General features: G+C 40.5%; 1 protein-coding gene across 1 annotated transcript; it reads right to left on the reverse strand.

Annotated features, from left to right (window-relative positions):
- Positions 1–7,445: 7,445 nt before the first annotated feature.
- On the reverse strand, positions 7,446–16,392 carry LOC307258909 (E3 ubiquitin-protein ligase MARCHF4-like; the record flags this gene model as incomplete). The annotated part of the gene is made up of 4 exons (XM_080038587.1): positions 7,446–7,867; positions 9,317–9,509; positions 9,998–10,153; positions 15,958–16,392. The coding sequence occupies 4 exons, from the start codon at positions 16,390–16,392 to the stop codon at positions 7,446–7,448; spliced, it is 1,206 nt and encodes a 401-aa protein (XP_079894713.1).
- Positions 16,393–17,748: the final 1,356 nt, after the last annotated feature.

The raw sequence follows: 17,748 nt of genomic DNA on the forward strand, positions 1-17,748 counted from the left end.
CTGCAGTAATCTATCCATCTTCTGAACGATTCAATGGAATTATTGTTAGTCACAGGCTGATTCCAAAGAGCATCTCTGCAAACACTTCAGCTGCACCGCTCCATAGCCCTACATGGAGAAGCCTGCAGCCACTCAACCTGTGTTTACATTTCAACATTATACAACACAGAGGGACTCCAAAATATTTGATAGACAGATTGCTTGCTCCTTTGCATCCATATATTCATAATTCAAATTACAACATTTACTGGTTCTAGCTTCTTGTGTGTTAGGGTTTTCTCTGTTTAATATCAATCTAAATTGAGTGTGTTTTGGTTTCACACTGTTTGTATAATAAAACAAGCTACTTGTGTATACCTGGGGCTGTGGGAGATGTTCTACTATACTATACAGATAGTACACATGTAAACAAAGTACATTTACTGAGGAAGTGTGGTACTGTACTAGTATGAACATTTTGTTGACCTTTACAAATTTTGATTTTATATACAAAAATAATGGGGAGCTTTTAAAATATGTTTTGTTGTAGATACCCCGACAACGTTGTTCTGTATACACTCAGTGTTGCTCACCATCACACCTGGTGGTGTGTGTTAACTTCAGGTCCATCAAACTTGTTGAATCCATTTTGTGCTCATAAAACAAAAAGTTTGAAACCTCCATTGTTTACATTCATGTCTACTTGCTAGCAGGCTTCTCCTTCACCACCCTTGATGTTACATTGCTGCATTCCTTGGGGCTAAACTTCCACCAGTGAGACAGTGTGAAACCATCGATGTAGGCCGTGCCTCTCGTCATCTGCATGCACAAGAAATTCAAGAACACACCCGAGGTTTGAAGGCCTGAGGCATGTATGCAAAAGTATGTAAATCAGTATGTCTGTCTGTCTGTCTGTCTGTCTGTCCGTCCTTTTTTAGCCAAGTTTGCACAACTGTCAACTGAACTCAGGATAAACTGTTTCGGTTTTGCAGGTCAAAGCTCAAGGTTACTGTGACATTAAATCTTGTAGGCGCAATGTTTTAAGAATGCATCAAGGTGTTTTGTCAAATGTTTTGCACAAACCTACACCGTGAATCCAGGGTGAACTGATCAGATTTCGGAGGTTAAAGTTTACTGCGACCATACATATTGTGAGGTTGCAAAAACCTTGTACCATAATAAAGCTTCTTAGGAGCTTTACCTTCTTTATGGTCACCCACATTTAATTGAATTGAACTTTGTTCCACTCTCACCTATCTGCTGAGAAATAAGCTCATACACTGGTCGTCTGCATTTAATGACACTGCAGATGCTGCAGCACAAGCTTTGTTCTCACTGCCTCAAGACATAAAATCCATTTCTCATTGTCTCTTGAAGGACGTCTTTCCTTTCAGATGCTGCTGATAGATTATCACAGATGACCTGCCTGGCTTTTCATGCCTCGATATTTTAGTATATACATTTATCTCAAATAAATTACAGGTCGGGATGTGTCCTTTCTGCAGTAACTTTATGTATATTCATATACCTCATAAATACAGGAATATTTCAAGAAAGAGGTAGCTGCAAAGGCAAGTATGGATAGCCGAGAGAAGATAAGAAAAGAAGACCTAGTCCCTCACATAAACCATTGGGGTTTATCTGGTTCACTGATCACACACATTTATTTGGGGATGCAGCCCATATTTGGAATTACGAGCTCTCCACCAATGCTAAAAATACGATCTTTTGAACCTCAAGTGAGTGGCCAAATCTTCACTGTCAGAAAAGCAAAACAAAGCGAGATTTAGCTTTGCCTTAATAAATGAGTATAGTTTGAGAGAGGTATTTTAATCAGGTCACACACACTGTACTATGACACTGTGTGACAAGCAGCAGGAAGGAAGGCATTAGTGAAGGGCGGTCTGTTTATTGACGATGAAAGGCAGCTAGCTCAGGAAGTTCCTCATCAGGGGCTCAATTAGAGAAAATGCAGTGATACTGCATTGACCTGCTCACAGAGTGCTGCTGCTACTGAAAAAATTATTATAGTGACCTCCACAAACTAGTGCACTCAAGTTAATATTTATATGTAAAATGTGTATAGTTTATAAATGTTTAAGTGTACAGGTATGTAACTTGTTTTTGTAGACTACGTGTTTTACTGTTTATGACATACTGTAAATAGTAGTGGACAAATAGGCCATTTCACAAGTAAAAAAAGTTAAACAGTTAATAGCTCCCTGTGCGTATTTATAAAAGAGGTGTAGCATTTATACTGTACATCTTGAGTCACATAATAAACTAATGCAATCTAAACCATGTTACATGGTCAATGCATCTTCTCGACCTTCTGTGAGCAGGAGTCCTTAAAGCAGATTCCAATTTTCCTGAGTGCACTGATAACTTTCAAGCTTAATTTTTTTGTGGGAGGTAAAATGTAGAGAAAGTTTTATTGAACGGTTATAATAAGTAGTTGTGTCTGATTAGTTCAGTCTGGTAGTTCAGCCACTTCATCATGGTTTCACACAGATTAGCAAAGTCTATTACGTTGAGCGAGTATGGTCTCCAACATGCTTTAAGAGATATTATTCACCCAGCAACGGTAAAGGTTCACTGAGCTCCACAGCTTCTGAAATGTGGCTACTTTAGTACTCATATCAAGGTGGTTGAAATCAAAGAGTAAGCTAACAGGAGCAGTACAACAAGAAGCCACCAGGGGGAGAACACAAGCTACAGAAACCTGTTACTGATGATTGCTATGACATGTAAAGTGCAAAGGACCTTTAATCTTTTCACTTGGTTCCACACTTGTAGGAGGTTAAATAAAGTCAAGATTATAAGTAATTGTTGGTTTCATATGTCAAGTGGCGTATTGATGCCCCGCTGGTTAGTTTTCTGGAGCCTTTAAATTGCCCATATGCTTTAAAAAAGAAAAAGAAAAGTAAAGATAATGCCCCAATCAGCCTAATCAGCACATGATCCTCAATAGGAAAATGTGGAAACAACTTACACAGAGAAAATGGGAGATGTTGGATTGTTAATTTTATGAATTTGCAGTTACTTTCTCCTACAACATTTCTTTGCACTTCAGTCTTGTTACATCAGCTTTTAAAAACATGTCTGTTTAGGTTGTGTGTGTGTTGTGTCTGTTCTGTTACAATGTTTGTGCCGAAAGATGTGCTTCTGTACCTTATGCAACAGTTCTACAGTAATCTTTTCTCCCATTAGGGACATGGGCTATAGCTTTGTTACACGCCTGTGACAAGTTTATCACAAGTTAGGAAAAGTTGAGGCAAACAGCTGCAGTCAGTCACTGTCAATTGGAGATGTCCTGTGTTTATTCCAGGGTAATTCCAGCAGAGGAACACAGCTGTTAAGATTATACAACTGGTTTACAATGTTAACCGTGTGTAGGTCCATGTTTCTCCAGCCAAGGGCATTGATGGACTTGAATTTTGCTTTCAGTGATGTTCCAACGTCTTGGAACCTAAACTACCCTTCTGGGAATTGAGTACACCATGAAAGCACTTTCCTGACTGATTTGTCAGTATTTTGAAAGAGTTAATATGGAACACTTTTAAAAAGACAGATATGATGGGAACTAAGTGTTTGCACTAGATTAATGGAATGAAGCCTGCAGGCTAGTTCAGGCAGTCAACTCAAGCTACATACACTTGACATGCCTATACCCTTCTTATCACCAACCAATTTAAGTCTATTTAAGCTGCAATATTTTCCATCTCTCCCTCTGCCTTGTCATTGCTGTTGCTGCTCTGCTCCTGTATTGCTGCCTGCTTTTCAGCCCCACTACCCCCCCCCCCCTCCCCCCCAGCATCCACATGCAGGCAGGGGAAGAAGATATTTATTCATCACTCCTGAATATTCCATGTAAATATATCTGTGGGAAGCGATGAGGCCTAGACGCCAGACTCTAACCATATCTTACATAGGAAATACACACAATGTGTTTTATTAGGTTATTTTATTTATGTTCCCCTAGTACTGTCCGTGTGCACTTACCTGATTGGGACATGCCCTTGCCAGTGCTTGTATTTTGATGCAAGTTTATTCATGCAAGTTCGGCTTGCTTGACTGAGTTTTCACAGTTTTCTACAGAACTGCTTTTGCAGTGTTTTTCAAATTCAAGCTATTTCCCTGCAAGATTTTTTTTTGTTGTTGCCACATTTGGTTTCAGATGAGCTGATGAGATTTTTATGCACTAGTTGATGTTGTATTGAAAGGATTAAGGGCATATATAATGAACAACAAAATAGTTTAATCAGATTCTAGAAAGGATGTAGAATTAATAGAAACCAAACATGTCAAAGCTTTATAAGTCAACAGTGTGAGACCTAGCCTTGAACATGAAACACATTATAATTCATATAAAAGCAATGATCATTTAACATGAATTTAACCAACTGAACGTAATAAAGATGGATAATTTAAAAGGATTTTTTTTTGTTAAAAAAAGATTCCAGTTTATTGAACATGAATAAACAATTTTCAGCAATAATTTTCATCCGCGTTGATTTACGTGTTTTTAATGCAGATTTATATTTTCCTATGTAGAAAAAGGGCAGATACAAGTCTCTGCATTCACAATGAATACGAGGCTGAACATAGGTGTTGAGGCTTGCTTTCCTGGAATTATCTCCAGTCTACAGTCGATGCCTCTAGCTTTATACAATACATTTCATCTCAGCTCTTCAAAATGCTCTTTTTCATTTTAGAGGTTGCAGGGAATGAATACGGTGCATTCTGCCAGTATGACTCAGACTTCCGATGACCTGCTTGAATATCACAGTAGCTGTGTGCAATTTGCCCAGTTCCAAAGGTTCAGCCTTCTATACAGTCTGCAAAAATCCTTTTTGGGTCAATTATCTGCAGATGAAAGCAACGCGAATAACGTTTGTATTACACTGCACCAACCAGGACAATGACAACCCTTCTGAAATCACTGCTCTGAATTCATTCTACACCCATTGAGACTTTGCAAAATGCCTCCATTATTTGCTTTAGCACCAATATTAAACGATTTAAAATGTGATGAAAGATCTGATTAATGAGTTTCATGAAAGACTAGTCAAAAATCAATATTCCTTCAGGATTAAATTGATAAAACCACCTTATTAGTTCTGTCTTGGTTTCAGTTTGGCCATAGGAGGATAGCTTTGTTGTTATCCAGTGATTATTTGAAAGCTGAAAACTATAAATGGAAATGGTGCTTAAGATCACATTGCAGGAGCTGGTGTATGTAAAGCAGTGTGTTATTTCCTAGGCAGGAAATATATATGATCTTAACTTGCAGGAGAGCAGTTAAATATTTAAACTGGTGTTGAGATGTGCTCCTTATTAATCCTTATACAAGATGACATGTGGTGGGTAATGAATTCCTTTGAGTTTGGTTGTTTTGCGAATTTGAGTGTCATCAAGGCTAGGTGTGTGAATTCATAGAGGCAAGGTGCGAAGAGAATTGAGGCAAGCGGATTCCGTGAACTCTCGGCAACCCCCCCAAATCCTTGCAAGCAGCGCCCACCCAGTGATATCAGCACTTCACGACTTTAATTATTCAACAGAGAATCACAGCGCTTATACCTGATTCCCTGCATACTGTATACTATACTGTGCTCCTGGCATGTGATTATGATTTTCAAAACAGCACATCCACTAAGAGACATGGTTGTTAATGAGACAGAACAATAAAGGCTGAAGGCTGATTATGCTTTTCAGAGCTGAGTTACAGAATGCGGAATACTTTATCCTTCAATACAGCATAGAATTTCTTTGTTAGGTCAAAACAGTGTTAGATTGACAAGACAAGGTTACAGTGTAGGCCCAGCTGCATTGCAAAACAATTAAAAATAAACTACAGGAATGAAAATTAATTGCACAACGTTTAGCCCCAGCATCCCTTGAATTAATGCAGATCTTTCATGCCCCAATGTATTTTTAAGCTAATGAATGAATGAATGTTGGAAAAGCCTCAAAGGCATTAGAGACAAAGCTCCCAAAAATGGTTTCACACTATGATTGTCTTAGGCTTTTTCGCTTTTAATGGATCATATTGGCATCAAATTGTTATTCTCCTCTAATATGAACATACATGTTCTTGACATATTGTATGATACCAGCTTCTGAGAGATGATGTCCCCTGGGATAAAATGGATCTTTTATGGACATGAAACACAGCAAGCGCCGTGAGGAAATATCAAAAAGCTTATCTATATCTTACAGCCAAGAGATGGGGGAAATCCCTGCCTTTGTGAGCCAAGTGTGATGACTTTCATTAGTATTAGGCTACCATTAAAATACTAAGGAGAAGAACACATTTTCACAAAGAGCATAAATGTATTCTCGAAGCTCTTCTTCTAATCAAAATAATCCCCTAATAGTGTCTGAGAGGCAACAAGACAACAAAGTGCAAAGGAAACACGCTTCTCTTTCAAAGCAGCATTGACTTCAGCCTGCCTGTCTACTGCTCCATATCTCTTCATTTACATTTACATTTAAGTCTGGCAGATCTGATAGCTTTTAAGCCACACCACACTTACAGCAACATTCTTCCTGATCAGTCTCATTTGAATAGAAGATCTTTGTATGACGAATTCCACGCCAACAGCTCTCTGCTGTGTTTGCTTCACAGGGCATTGAGGGTGGAGGATAGACATTCAACATTGGGATTTGGCGCATCAACTCAAATGCTGTACTATGTGTGATGGAGCTTTTCTGTCACAAAGATTAAATGTTCCCACCTCACAGGTAACAGCTCATATGTCTCCTTCTATTTTTAATTTATTTTAATTTAATATGTTTTAATATTTGACATTAAGAAAGGGTCCAACCTTGTGTGTCTCTTTACATGCGTCTTCAAACAGATTGCGGAGTTAAAAGTGTTGTACCCTGTGTGAAATGTACTTCCTTACTTAAAAGGTACGTCAAGGTTTTAATACGTTTTTTTCAACCATTATTGTTTTGATCATTGTTATGTCATACAGACAGATGTTCGGTTCAAACATCTGTTTTGTTTGCAATCTATGGTGAAGGGAATCCAAGATCAAAATAATTGTTTCTACATCTCACAACTTCATTGATCACATAAGTAGAAGTATGTCCCAGTTGTATGCATCATGCAGGCTAACTACATACTTTTTATGAACAGCTGTTGTATAGTAAAAGTATAATAAAATTAAATGCTTTTTAGAACACAGGGATTGTTTCCAAAGAACAGGATTAACTATCCACATGTTAGCAAATGTTCTTCATCCAAAATATCCAAAATAACAATTTTCCAAAGAATTTTTGCAAATCAAACAACTTCGACTTTTATTCAATCCATGTACGGACATCAGAGGTGCATTTTGAAACAAACAACAACACGGAAACTAATCCAGTGCAGTAAAATATGAGACTTTTTTTCTCGACTGTCCGCTGGTTCATAAATCTTTCACCATCTTGTATGAGATAAGGCCACGACTGGCTCCTCAGACTGTAGTGACTCTCATGACCAGCTCTCGTGTGCCATTGCTGGGTTGGCTGCGGACCTCGGGCTGCCTCAGGTGGCTGAGGAGGTGGAGGATGTTGTAGGGGCTGTGTTGGTCTGGCATTGTGCTGCCGCTGTTGGGGTCGTCTGCCTGTGTTCCTCCTGAGGCCGTCATCACGGTTGTAGAAGTGGAACTGTCGGCTATGGAGGCTACCACCATCAGTGATGAGGTGGAGGGGGACACTCCTAGCCCAGTCTGAAAGCCCGCGTTGGGCTGAGACAGAGTCCTGTCCACAGTGGTACCGTCCTTCAGGTCATTGCTGTCCATAGACTTATCATAGTTCAGTACCTTCCACTGCTGGTTGACGGCCTGCCAGCGGTGGAAGATGCGAAACACCGACGGACCCTCGTGCACGATTAGCGCTGTGGAAATCAGAGCATCAATTATTAGACAATGTCACTGTCTTTGGCAGCCGTCTCAATGACAACAGCACAAAGTGATTTATCTCTGCAGTGGTAAGTTTCACTGTGTCAAAGCCTTGCAGGAAGTATGATCTGAGGGAGAAGCAGAGCGAAACAACTCATCTTTTAAAGTATTGAACCGTAACCCAGAGATAATATCTTTTTTTTTTTCTTAGATAAGTGTGGGGACCGCACAACTCACGACATGGCCACGCTCACTTCACAAGGATTGAGGTTAGCAAAAATGATGCATCTGTTCTCTGGGGTCGTTCGGTGACATCTTATCACAGTTTAAAATTGCTTATTGATTCGGGGCACATTGGACTCAGCATCTGGAAGATTGAAATCAATCTGTAACTAGACATGCTTAGACCCCAATATTTTACCTTTCTGTACCATCACCACCACTACAACACTATAAACTCATAATAAAGTTAACATTTAAACATTTTAATTGTGAAAGTCTTTTTATTACGTTTATATAATGTCATCCTCTGATATAAAAGGTTACATATGTCTCCAATATTGCAGAAACTACAGTGACAGCAGTCTGCCGAATAAGAGTGTTTAATAATTCCCTATTACAGAGTTTATAGACACAATCCTGTCTCTACTCTGAGGGTTGTTTCTCTTGCGCTCAAACTCGGTGGATAAGTCAAGTCTTTGCTCTTTAACGTCTGCCAGGTGACAAGTTAATCTCTGTTAAGTGCAGAGTTAATGACTCCACTGCCAATCTTTGCCAGCAAACCAGAGACAATAAATCTCCTCTTTCTCAAATCCTCCTGTCTGCTGCGCTGACAGTAAAGAGTTTCCTTAATGCGAGATGGCATCACAAAGTCATCTAAACCATACGAGGCCCCCTTGCTCCAGAGGGAAACAGAAGGCTTTATAGCAGGTGCAGCTAGTTCCAATTTGGACACCCACACAAATCCAAGATTTTTAGATGGATTCAAATGTATTATGTATCCTAAAAGCACTTACTGGTCTTGAAAGTTTGTCCTGGATCTGTCTTTTGTTTTGGAAAATAAAATGAATTTTAATTTTCTATTAATCAAATAAGCTTTGGGCATTTCATCATCTTTTAGTAAAATAACTGTGATACAGTATATTACAAACATGTTTGCTATGCAGATAATAATTCAGTGTAACCTGTCAAGACTCCACACTCTCACTTTTAATAGGAAGCAGTTAGTGTAGATATATTTAATCGATTGTCAATAGCTCATAGTTTTCACAATCATTTGTGCAAAGCTGGCGGGTATGATTATCCACTCTACTGAACACCTCCCAACAATTATGTTTGCTTTGCCTATAATGTTCTTGGAATAATGTGAAGAATGATTATATTCTGAAGAATGTCAGAATTGACTTGAACATTTCATTTTCAGTCTTAAATATGTGCACACTCACCTATGCAGACGACATCCATAAAGCCGTACATGCCGTAGCAGATCTGGAAAAGCAGATCTTGTCGTTGCCAGCGGGCTGACGGGCTGAAGGACGACCACACCAGCCAGGAGATGCTGGCCATCAGGAACAAGGAACCCAAGATGGCTGCAGCTATCTGCACTCTCTCTATCACCGTCAGGGAGATTGCCTGCCACTGCACGAAGACACAGAACAGAACAAAAGCTTAGCAGCTCTTTGTGTTTCATTCTGATTTCTCCTTTAACTTCACTGAACGCTTGGAAAAAATGTTTTGGGACAAGAACAATAAAAACAATACAAAGATACAATCATTGGGTACGATCACTGATTAAAAAAAGCATTTATTCTAATATTCATTGTAATTCATCGAGGCCTACAGTGTGTCCTGGAGAACCTCAGTGACCCTATGATATCACTAACATCAGAAACGGAGAGAAAGTTTCTGATTTCTTTCTGTTCTTTAGATCAGATGGAAGAAAGCGTTGTTTCATTCAAAGCGTTAATCTAGAGCTGCTGTTTCCTGAAAATATATGTTTTGTCCCAAAAACGTTTGATATCATAACGTCAAATGCATCCAAATGATTCCCAGAAGGGAAGGGCCTTGGGCTATCTCTGCCCATAAACCCCAACGATTTTCCTAATGACATTAGCAAAGCAGCTCACCTGCAGTGGGTTCTTGGTGCTGATGGCAATAACCTGATATTTGTAGTAGCACAGCTCACAGGCCCAGGAACCTCTCTCGCTGATCCATTTGATGAGGCAGGGCTGGTGGGTGCAGCGTACTGACCCACTGCACCGACACGGGCTCAAGAGCTCCCCCTGTGGGAATGAGGAAGAGTCAGTCAATACAAGCAACCCAGGATACGTAAGTGATAGTTTGTTTAAATGCATTTGTCTGTTTTTCTTCCAATTTTTACTTGCAGTGGATACATGGTTTGGGACAATTGGTGCTACTGCTGGAGAAACATGAACCTTGCTATCAGTGCCGCCCTTTGATGTACAGTAAATAAAGAAAACAAAGTTCTTCAACTAGAATGAAATTGCTAAAATGTTCTACTTCCTAACCTTGGATTCGAGCTAAGAGCCGTTAAAACATTGATTTGTGATTAAGAAGAAAAATCCCCCTGTAGCAGATGTTGACTGGCTGACAATCCTTTGTGTTGTCATCTTATTTACCCTCTGCATATTAACCCCTTTTCCTGCATAACACCGCAGGTTATACAATAAGCATGTATATTTCTTTGGGGTTACACACCCGCAGGCAAGGACGCTAGCACGCGCACGCACAAACACACACACACACACACACACACACACACACACACACACACACACACACACACACACACACACACACACACACACACACACACACACACACACACAGACAGACACCCCCCACCCCCACACACACAAAGTCATGATATAGCAGAACACCAGTTCATGTGTGAAATGAAAGCTTTGCCAGACATCTAGTTGACAGGCAAAATGATCTATTACTAGTGCCTTTGAAAATCGGATTAGTCACTGGAGCTTCTGTCAAAGAGCAAACCTCAACAAAGCTGCAGAATACATGGGCTAAAGGTACACAGTAACTGCAGCTCTTACTGTAAAGTGAATATATGTACAATGTTGCAGTCAAGCCTACTGAAGATGGCTGAAGATTCGTAATAGTCCTCCTTATGTAGCTATTGAAATCAAAGTCTTGGATTTTTGGTTTGGTTTTTGGTCTTTAACGTTAGTGTCTACAGTTTAGCATCAACGTTTAATTGCTCTTCTTTGGCTCCAGAAGAAATTGCTTCAACTTTGTTTGTTCAACTGTAAAAATGTTGTTATCACATCCAATCATTGATGTGTTCAATGCACATATTTGGTGCTTGTATTAGGTCCCTCACGTGGTGATATAGTTATATAAATCTGAATGACTATTTTAGATATCTTTGGTTTTCCATATGCAGAGGTAGTGGGAGTATGTGGACGTTGAACTGGGATGGCCTGACAATAGAGCCTTGCACAACTCCACATGTAATTTTTTGACACTCAAATCTATAATTGGCAATCAACACAATACACTCCCTGTCCTTCAAATAGGATTAAAGCCGGTCTAACACTGAGTCAGAAAGAATCAACACTTTTCCAGTTTGTCTAAGAACATATTGTGGATAAGCTTGTCAAATACAACACTGAAATCCACTAATACCAAGACTGACTCTTTTCTGCCATCTGTGTTCAAGTGGATATCATTCAAGGCAAGAGCAGTATTTGCCGCGATGTTGGAAAACATAAAAACGGTTGTTAGGGGGGCACTTGCCTTGTGAGTCTAACCTCAAACGTTGCAGTAAAACTCTGTTTTCGAGAGGCACTGGGGCCGGGCAATCTGCTAAAGTGAAAATATGTTAAGCTTTTTACTTAGCAGCCACATGTGCTCAGCCTTATTCTTAACCAGCCAGTATTCTTACACCATATTCAGCTTGAGGACAAATGAGAGTGTAATAATCTCACACCCTGGGCTCCAAACTCATTAAATACTCATCTTTGGATATGGATGATGACACTAAAGATGTAGGTCTGCCACCCTGTTTCGGACCTGACCTGCAGTTAAAGACACTTGGATCTATTAATAAAAGCATGGCCTTTTTGTCAAGATATGTATTAATCTTAACAGGACAGAACAAAAAGCCTGTAGTGATTGAAAAAATAAAATAGCCATCCCCTTCTAATGTAAGACGGCTCTACGCCTATTGTTAATTCAAAATGAAATATGATCCGTCCCTTTCTGTCGTGAGAATGGCAAAGAGATTGTAGGAAGAAATACAAAATACATTGAGTTTCCAAATGATTTCTCCTCATCATTGTGCGGACATATCTGTCAGACGGAGCCGTACCCTGGTCGAGGAGAAGGGAGGGACAAGCAGGGAGTTAGAGGAGAAAAGGCCCATCTACAGATGGCCAGGGTGGGAGTGTATTGGCTGGAGCACCAGAACACTTCTGCCGTGTCCAGTGTGACTCAAGACCACTCACTGTGACTGGCCTGACTGCAGCCAAAAGCTGAAACCTAGATCACTCCAGTACATCTGAGAGAGCAAGAGAGACTGATAACAAATAATTGAAGAATAAACACAGCAACAAACACAATAGAATACATGGTGAGTCGGAAAGATTTGACTGCATTATTCTGTTTGTCTGTGCTGCATTATCCTAAAAACACCTCAGTGCACCCAATTTTCGCCTTATAAAATTGGATCATTCCCAAAGTATATAACGACATGAAACTAAATAAGATATGGCAAAACAGGACCTGGAATCAATGCAACTAAACTATATTAACTCTAGGAGAGAGGAATAATAAACTTAGCTCCCACAGAAACTGAATGAAAGCAATTTTACAGTAGCCAATGACACGCAGGCCACAAGCAATTCTACTTCACAAGCTGCAATGCAGTCATCTGAAAAACAGCTTCATTCCCACATTTCAACCATATCCAACAAGTCAGTGGGAAAAGAAGTACAACACTTGAAAGATGAAATTGGGTCATATAATTTCAAATTTATTTACCTATAATGAGTGCTCATAAAACATAGAGGATGTTGCACTTATTGCTATACAGGAACCATTAGGCTCACAGTGACAGTTAATGGCCCTTTAAAAGTAATTGAATCAAAGGGCAACCAAGGTGTAAAAGTGTTATGAATTCACAGCTCCCCTTATAGACATCAGCAAGGCCAAGAACATTTCACATGCTTATGTAAGTTATTTATATCGAATTCCCAACAAATGGCAGTGGAGAATACAAAGAGCCTACTGCCTCAGCACTGTGGGGCTATATAGAAAGAATGATGCTAACTTGACCCCTCAAGGTTTCTCATTGTGCCTCGGACAAGCACACTGTGTGGATGCATTATCTGTGTTATGATTTAGGAGAGAAAGCCGACCATTTTTCCAAGCAGCAGGGACTCACATATTTTCATGCAACCGACGTGGGGACAGGACAGAAGACGCATCGGCCCCAAAGGGCCCTTCAATGTAATAGCGCATGACACTCCAGGAGAGGATCCCTCAGACATGGAAATATTGTATGACTTTCCTTTTCTATATTACTTTTCATATGTCCCTTTTTAAAAATGTGTGTGCATCATTTCCTAATGATTTCTTTAAGAGATAACAGAGAAATAGCTTATCTTCAATGGACAAAGTTAAGAGCAAGTGTGAAAGCACAAGCTTGAACAAAGCAAACACTCAAGCAAGCAAGAGGCTCTGTACATTTTATCGCGGACATTTAGATAAATAGAACTGAAAATGTATTGAAATATGTTAGCTCAGTATAAATAAAACACATACATAGATAACCTAAAGTTCTGAGGTAAAAGACTAATTCAATTGTGTAATTTCATGTGATATTAGCTCAGCCGTTCAATATTCCGCACATTGTGTGTTTATGGAGATCTAATTATACTCCAACTAAAGTATTCTTGCTTTAAAGACTGGTTGTTGTTTTTTCAAGTCTATCCTACAAAGCTCTTATATCAATACTGAAATAGTTCATGGCTGAAACCATTCCTCCTCTACATTCAAAACAAAATCTACAGTCCTGGTTTTGTGTTATCATGTTGGTACTATCCAAAGTTACAGTCTTTGTATATGAAATTCTCTATTTTGGTTTCCTTGTCCAGAGTTTTCATGCTGAGCTGTAAGGAATGGGTAATAACGCAAAGAGGGAATTCCACATTAAAAAGACTTTGAAGATATTAACTTGATTGGGTTTACGGACTTCTGAAGAGCAAGCTTCATGGCCAGTATAAAGAAGTAGAATGATTAAAGTGACTACCACTTTCAAATGGGCATGAACGTATTTTACTGTATTAAGACAGATTTTTTTTTGTTTAAATGTAAAAGTTTGCAAAGCTATCTTTTAAGACAACAGGCCTTTGTGGACCACTAAAGGCACCTCAAAGAAAATCTGATTACATTGTTTGGCGTCATATTCAATCAGAGTACAATCATATTTCATTGGATGCCTTTGTTAGACACTCAAGGTCCTACTTCTAGTGGAACACTCAAGGAAAACAATTTCTCTTGCTCCCTTCTTTACTCTGTCTTGAGTGTCTCAGCCTTGGGGATGGAAGTGTTTTGGAGGTGGATTGTCAGATCAGATAGTGGCTGCCTTGGTCTTTGTGACATGCTGGAGGACGGAGGATAACTAATGTCCCAGCTGACTGTATCACACACAGTGACACGCAAACAGTCCACTCATCTCTCCTTTTCAAATGGATTCTCATTCTCCTTGTACCCATTTACACCTCAGCAGATCCGTATCTGGATGGCAGGGATGACAGGAAAAGCTAGATCAGACTAGAGATAGAACTTGCAAATTGATGCAATGAAATCAAGCACTATTGCTCATGTTGTGATGAGTCGGAGGAGGCCGTGGGAAATACTGAAGACGGTACTTTGTATGCATTGCAGACTATGCAGCCTACGTATATCTGGATTTCTTGAAGACACTAAGATGGGTCCTTGTCCAATCACACAACTAGTCCCCATGTCAGTAATAATAACAAAGTGTGTTCTCAGGGGTGGACTGATGCGCAGAATTGCTGTTGGAGTAATTAGTTGATAAAAGACAGAGATTATAGGCCACACACACACCCACACACAGTGCAATGACCATGAAACTGTAAATCTGCTGCCTGGGTAGAGGGCAAGCAACCGCCGGTACAGACTGTCGGATAAAACGCTATGTTCTACACCTCAGTCTACTTTACTATTTTTATAACCTTCCTACCTCCATTACTAATTGTTGAGGTGTGACACATTCGTCAATGTGGTATCAAAGGCTCTGTCAAACTGTGTAATGGATCTGTAAATTGCCAGCTTCTCTGATATAATTTCATATTATTTACTGCAGCACACCTGAGCCCTCTACTTTCAGATTTCTTCTCTCCAGATTGATGTAGTGTGACATATGGGTCCAAATATGGAGCTACAGTTTAATTTATTTGAAAGCTCTTCCCTTCTGTGCATATCATTATTATTATTAAGTTGGTTGTTGTTGCTGTTTTCAGCTGGTGCGTGTGAGCAGCATAGCATTCTGTATTGATCCTTTCATGCATGTAATGCTTCAATATAAATCTAGCGTTTGGCTGTAATGACTTGCTACTGCATCTCTATGTATCCTCCACACTTGTCAACCATGGGGGACAAGGTATTTCATTATCCTCCCACTGCTATAGCTATAGTCTTTTCAAGACACACAAAGGGACGAGTGCAGGATGCAGTGGGCTCCCTGCTCACATGACTCCAGCTGCGTGGATGGCCCCTAATAAGACATTGTGAGCTGGGTTTCTCACTGAAAAAAACAAGCATGAACAGTATGTCCAGCACCCTAATGCAACAGAGGCTCTGACAGGTAGGCTATAGGGATGATTTCTGTGTGACATTCCCACAACCTTGTCTATAGTAAACCTATGATCGTCAAAGTGCAAATAAATAGTCATAACACTTAATAAATCTATATAAGTACCCTCAGAAAGAAGCAGTGATTTATTGTGAGCCTACATTAAAGATGGAGACTCTCTTTATAACATAAATGTCTTATTTTATTAAATGATTTTCCTTGACTTACTTGTTCTGGTCCCTGGAAGCAGATCCTGCACAGAGGCGTCCTGAAGCCACTCTCCGTGTAGCTGGTGAGGGAGAACCTCTCCTCCAGTTTTCCCTTTGAGCAGTCATCGGAGGAGCTGCTGCAGCCGCGCAGAGCCACCGACAGCTCTGCTGCATCAACCCAGACCGCCCCCGGTCGCTCTCCAGCCGGTGGCCCGGTGGCTCCTGATGCAGGCGGGGTAACCCTGTCCCCTGCGTGCTGCTGGTGGCTCCGCGTTAACGTGTTGTTGTTGTCGGGAACGGCGACGCTTGTCTCATGGCTTTCCGGAGTTTGTCCGCTCATCGGGGTCAGTGAAGGCAGCGGTGTCGGCGGAGCCGGTGGCCCGAGCAGGAGCACCCTCAGGTCACCGAGCAGGACGCAACAGCGGCTCTTCAGCATGCCCTGGCTCAGCAGCATTACACTGTCTCCGGACAGAAAAAAATCACAGCACCATGCAACGGTGCTGGGAGAAAACAACATGCACTGTATGTGTCCCTGTCATGAGCGTATAGGCTACTTCATATGTCGCGGGATGGGATAGTGGGGACAGAGGGCGCGTTGTCCAACGTGTGTTGGGGGGTTTAGCAGCCTTTTAGTTTTCTCCGTTGATTTTCGTTTATTCTACATTAATATCTTTTACTGACTTCCCACGAGGTTGTAAATCCAAAAGGCAAAAAAATCCCATCGATGCAAACAAGTGTCCGAAGCCATAAAGTTCCATAGATGGAACAGCTAGAAGAGGAAAGTCAAATGTTAGATTGATAGAAATATGCATTCAAGTAATTAGGCTATAGCCCGTTCACTCAGTGTCCACTGTCATTTCATGGCCTTAATAGTCTGCCGGCTCTTTACGACATTAAACTATCTCGACAAGCTTCTCCCTCGAGATTCACGACGAGTGCAGAGACCAATAATCAAAACTGCGGTTGGTACAATGGACTGTCTGATACAGACAAGAAAACAAATTGTCAGCGCTCAATCTGAAAATTCAAATTCCTAGCCTATACTAACAATACACCAGACAAAAGCCACAATTTACAACAGCAGAGCTCAGATTACAATCTTTCAAGGCATTCAAAACAGATCAAGTCAATCGATGGCGTGCCATGTTAGGAAGCGAAATCTGTCTTACGTGGCGAGCTATCCTGATTCCTATACGTTTCCGTTTTTTGTCATAGATCCCCAGCCGGACTGCAGGTCGCGGACAAGTCTTTGTGAAGCTGACATCCCCAATCATCCAATTTCCATGTCCTTGGAACAAGTCGATGGTTTAAATCCCCCCGTTAAAAATCCAACACGATTGTCGGACTGTCCTGCTCTGGGTGAAAGCATCCGTAGTCCCGGATTCTCCTGTGATCATTGGCTGCTGAATTGGTGCGGCAGCTTCAGCACCATAATTCCTGGGACAGCTCCCAGACGCCACACGTCACCGGCGCACGGTGATGCAAGCAGCCAACTCATTAGCCTACTACAACTGAACTGTGTAGGCTACTGAGACAATACGCAGGGAAATGGTTCAATACTTGTTTTAGGCAAGAAGACATCCGTTATTCTAAAAGTATAAATAAGGTCGACTCAAATGTGAAATTATTGTTTTCTTTTTCCTCTTTTCTCTGCAAAGGAGATGTTTTACTGTGATGTAGGCTATCGTTATAGCCTATTGTAGGCCTATCTGTTTAAAAATTAACAGCTCAGCTAAATATTGTCATTTTGCTCAACATAAATATTGATTAAACTGGCCTAAACCTTTAACATTATGCCTTAAAGAGTGAA

The sequence above is a fragment of the Ammodytes marinus genome (genome assembly GCF_949987685.1).
Source record: "Ammodytes marinus genome assembly, chromosome: 12".
Classification (NCBI taxonomy): domain Eukaryota; kingdom Metazoa; phylum Chordata; class Actinopteri; order Uranoscopiformes; family Ammodytidae; genus Ammodytes; species Ammodytes marinus.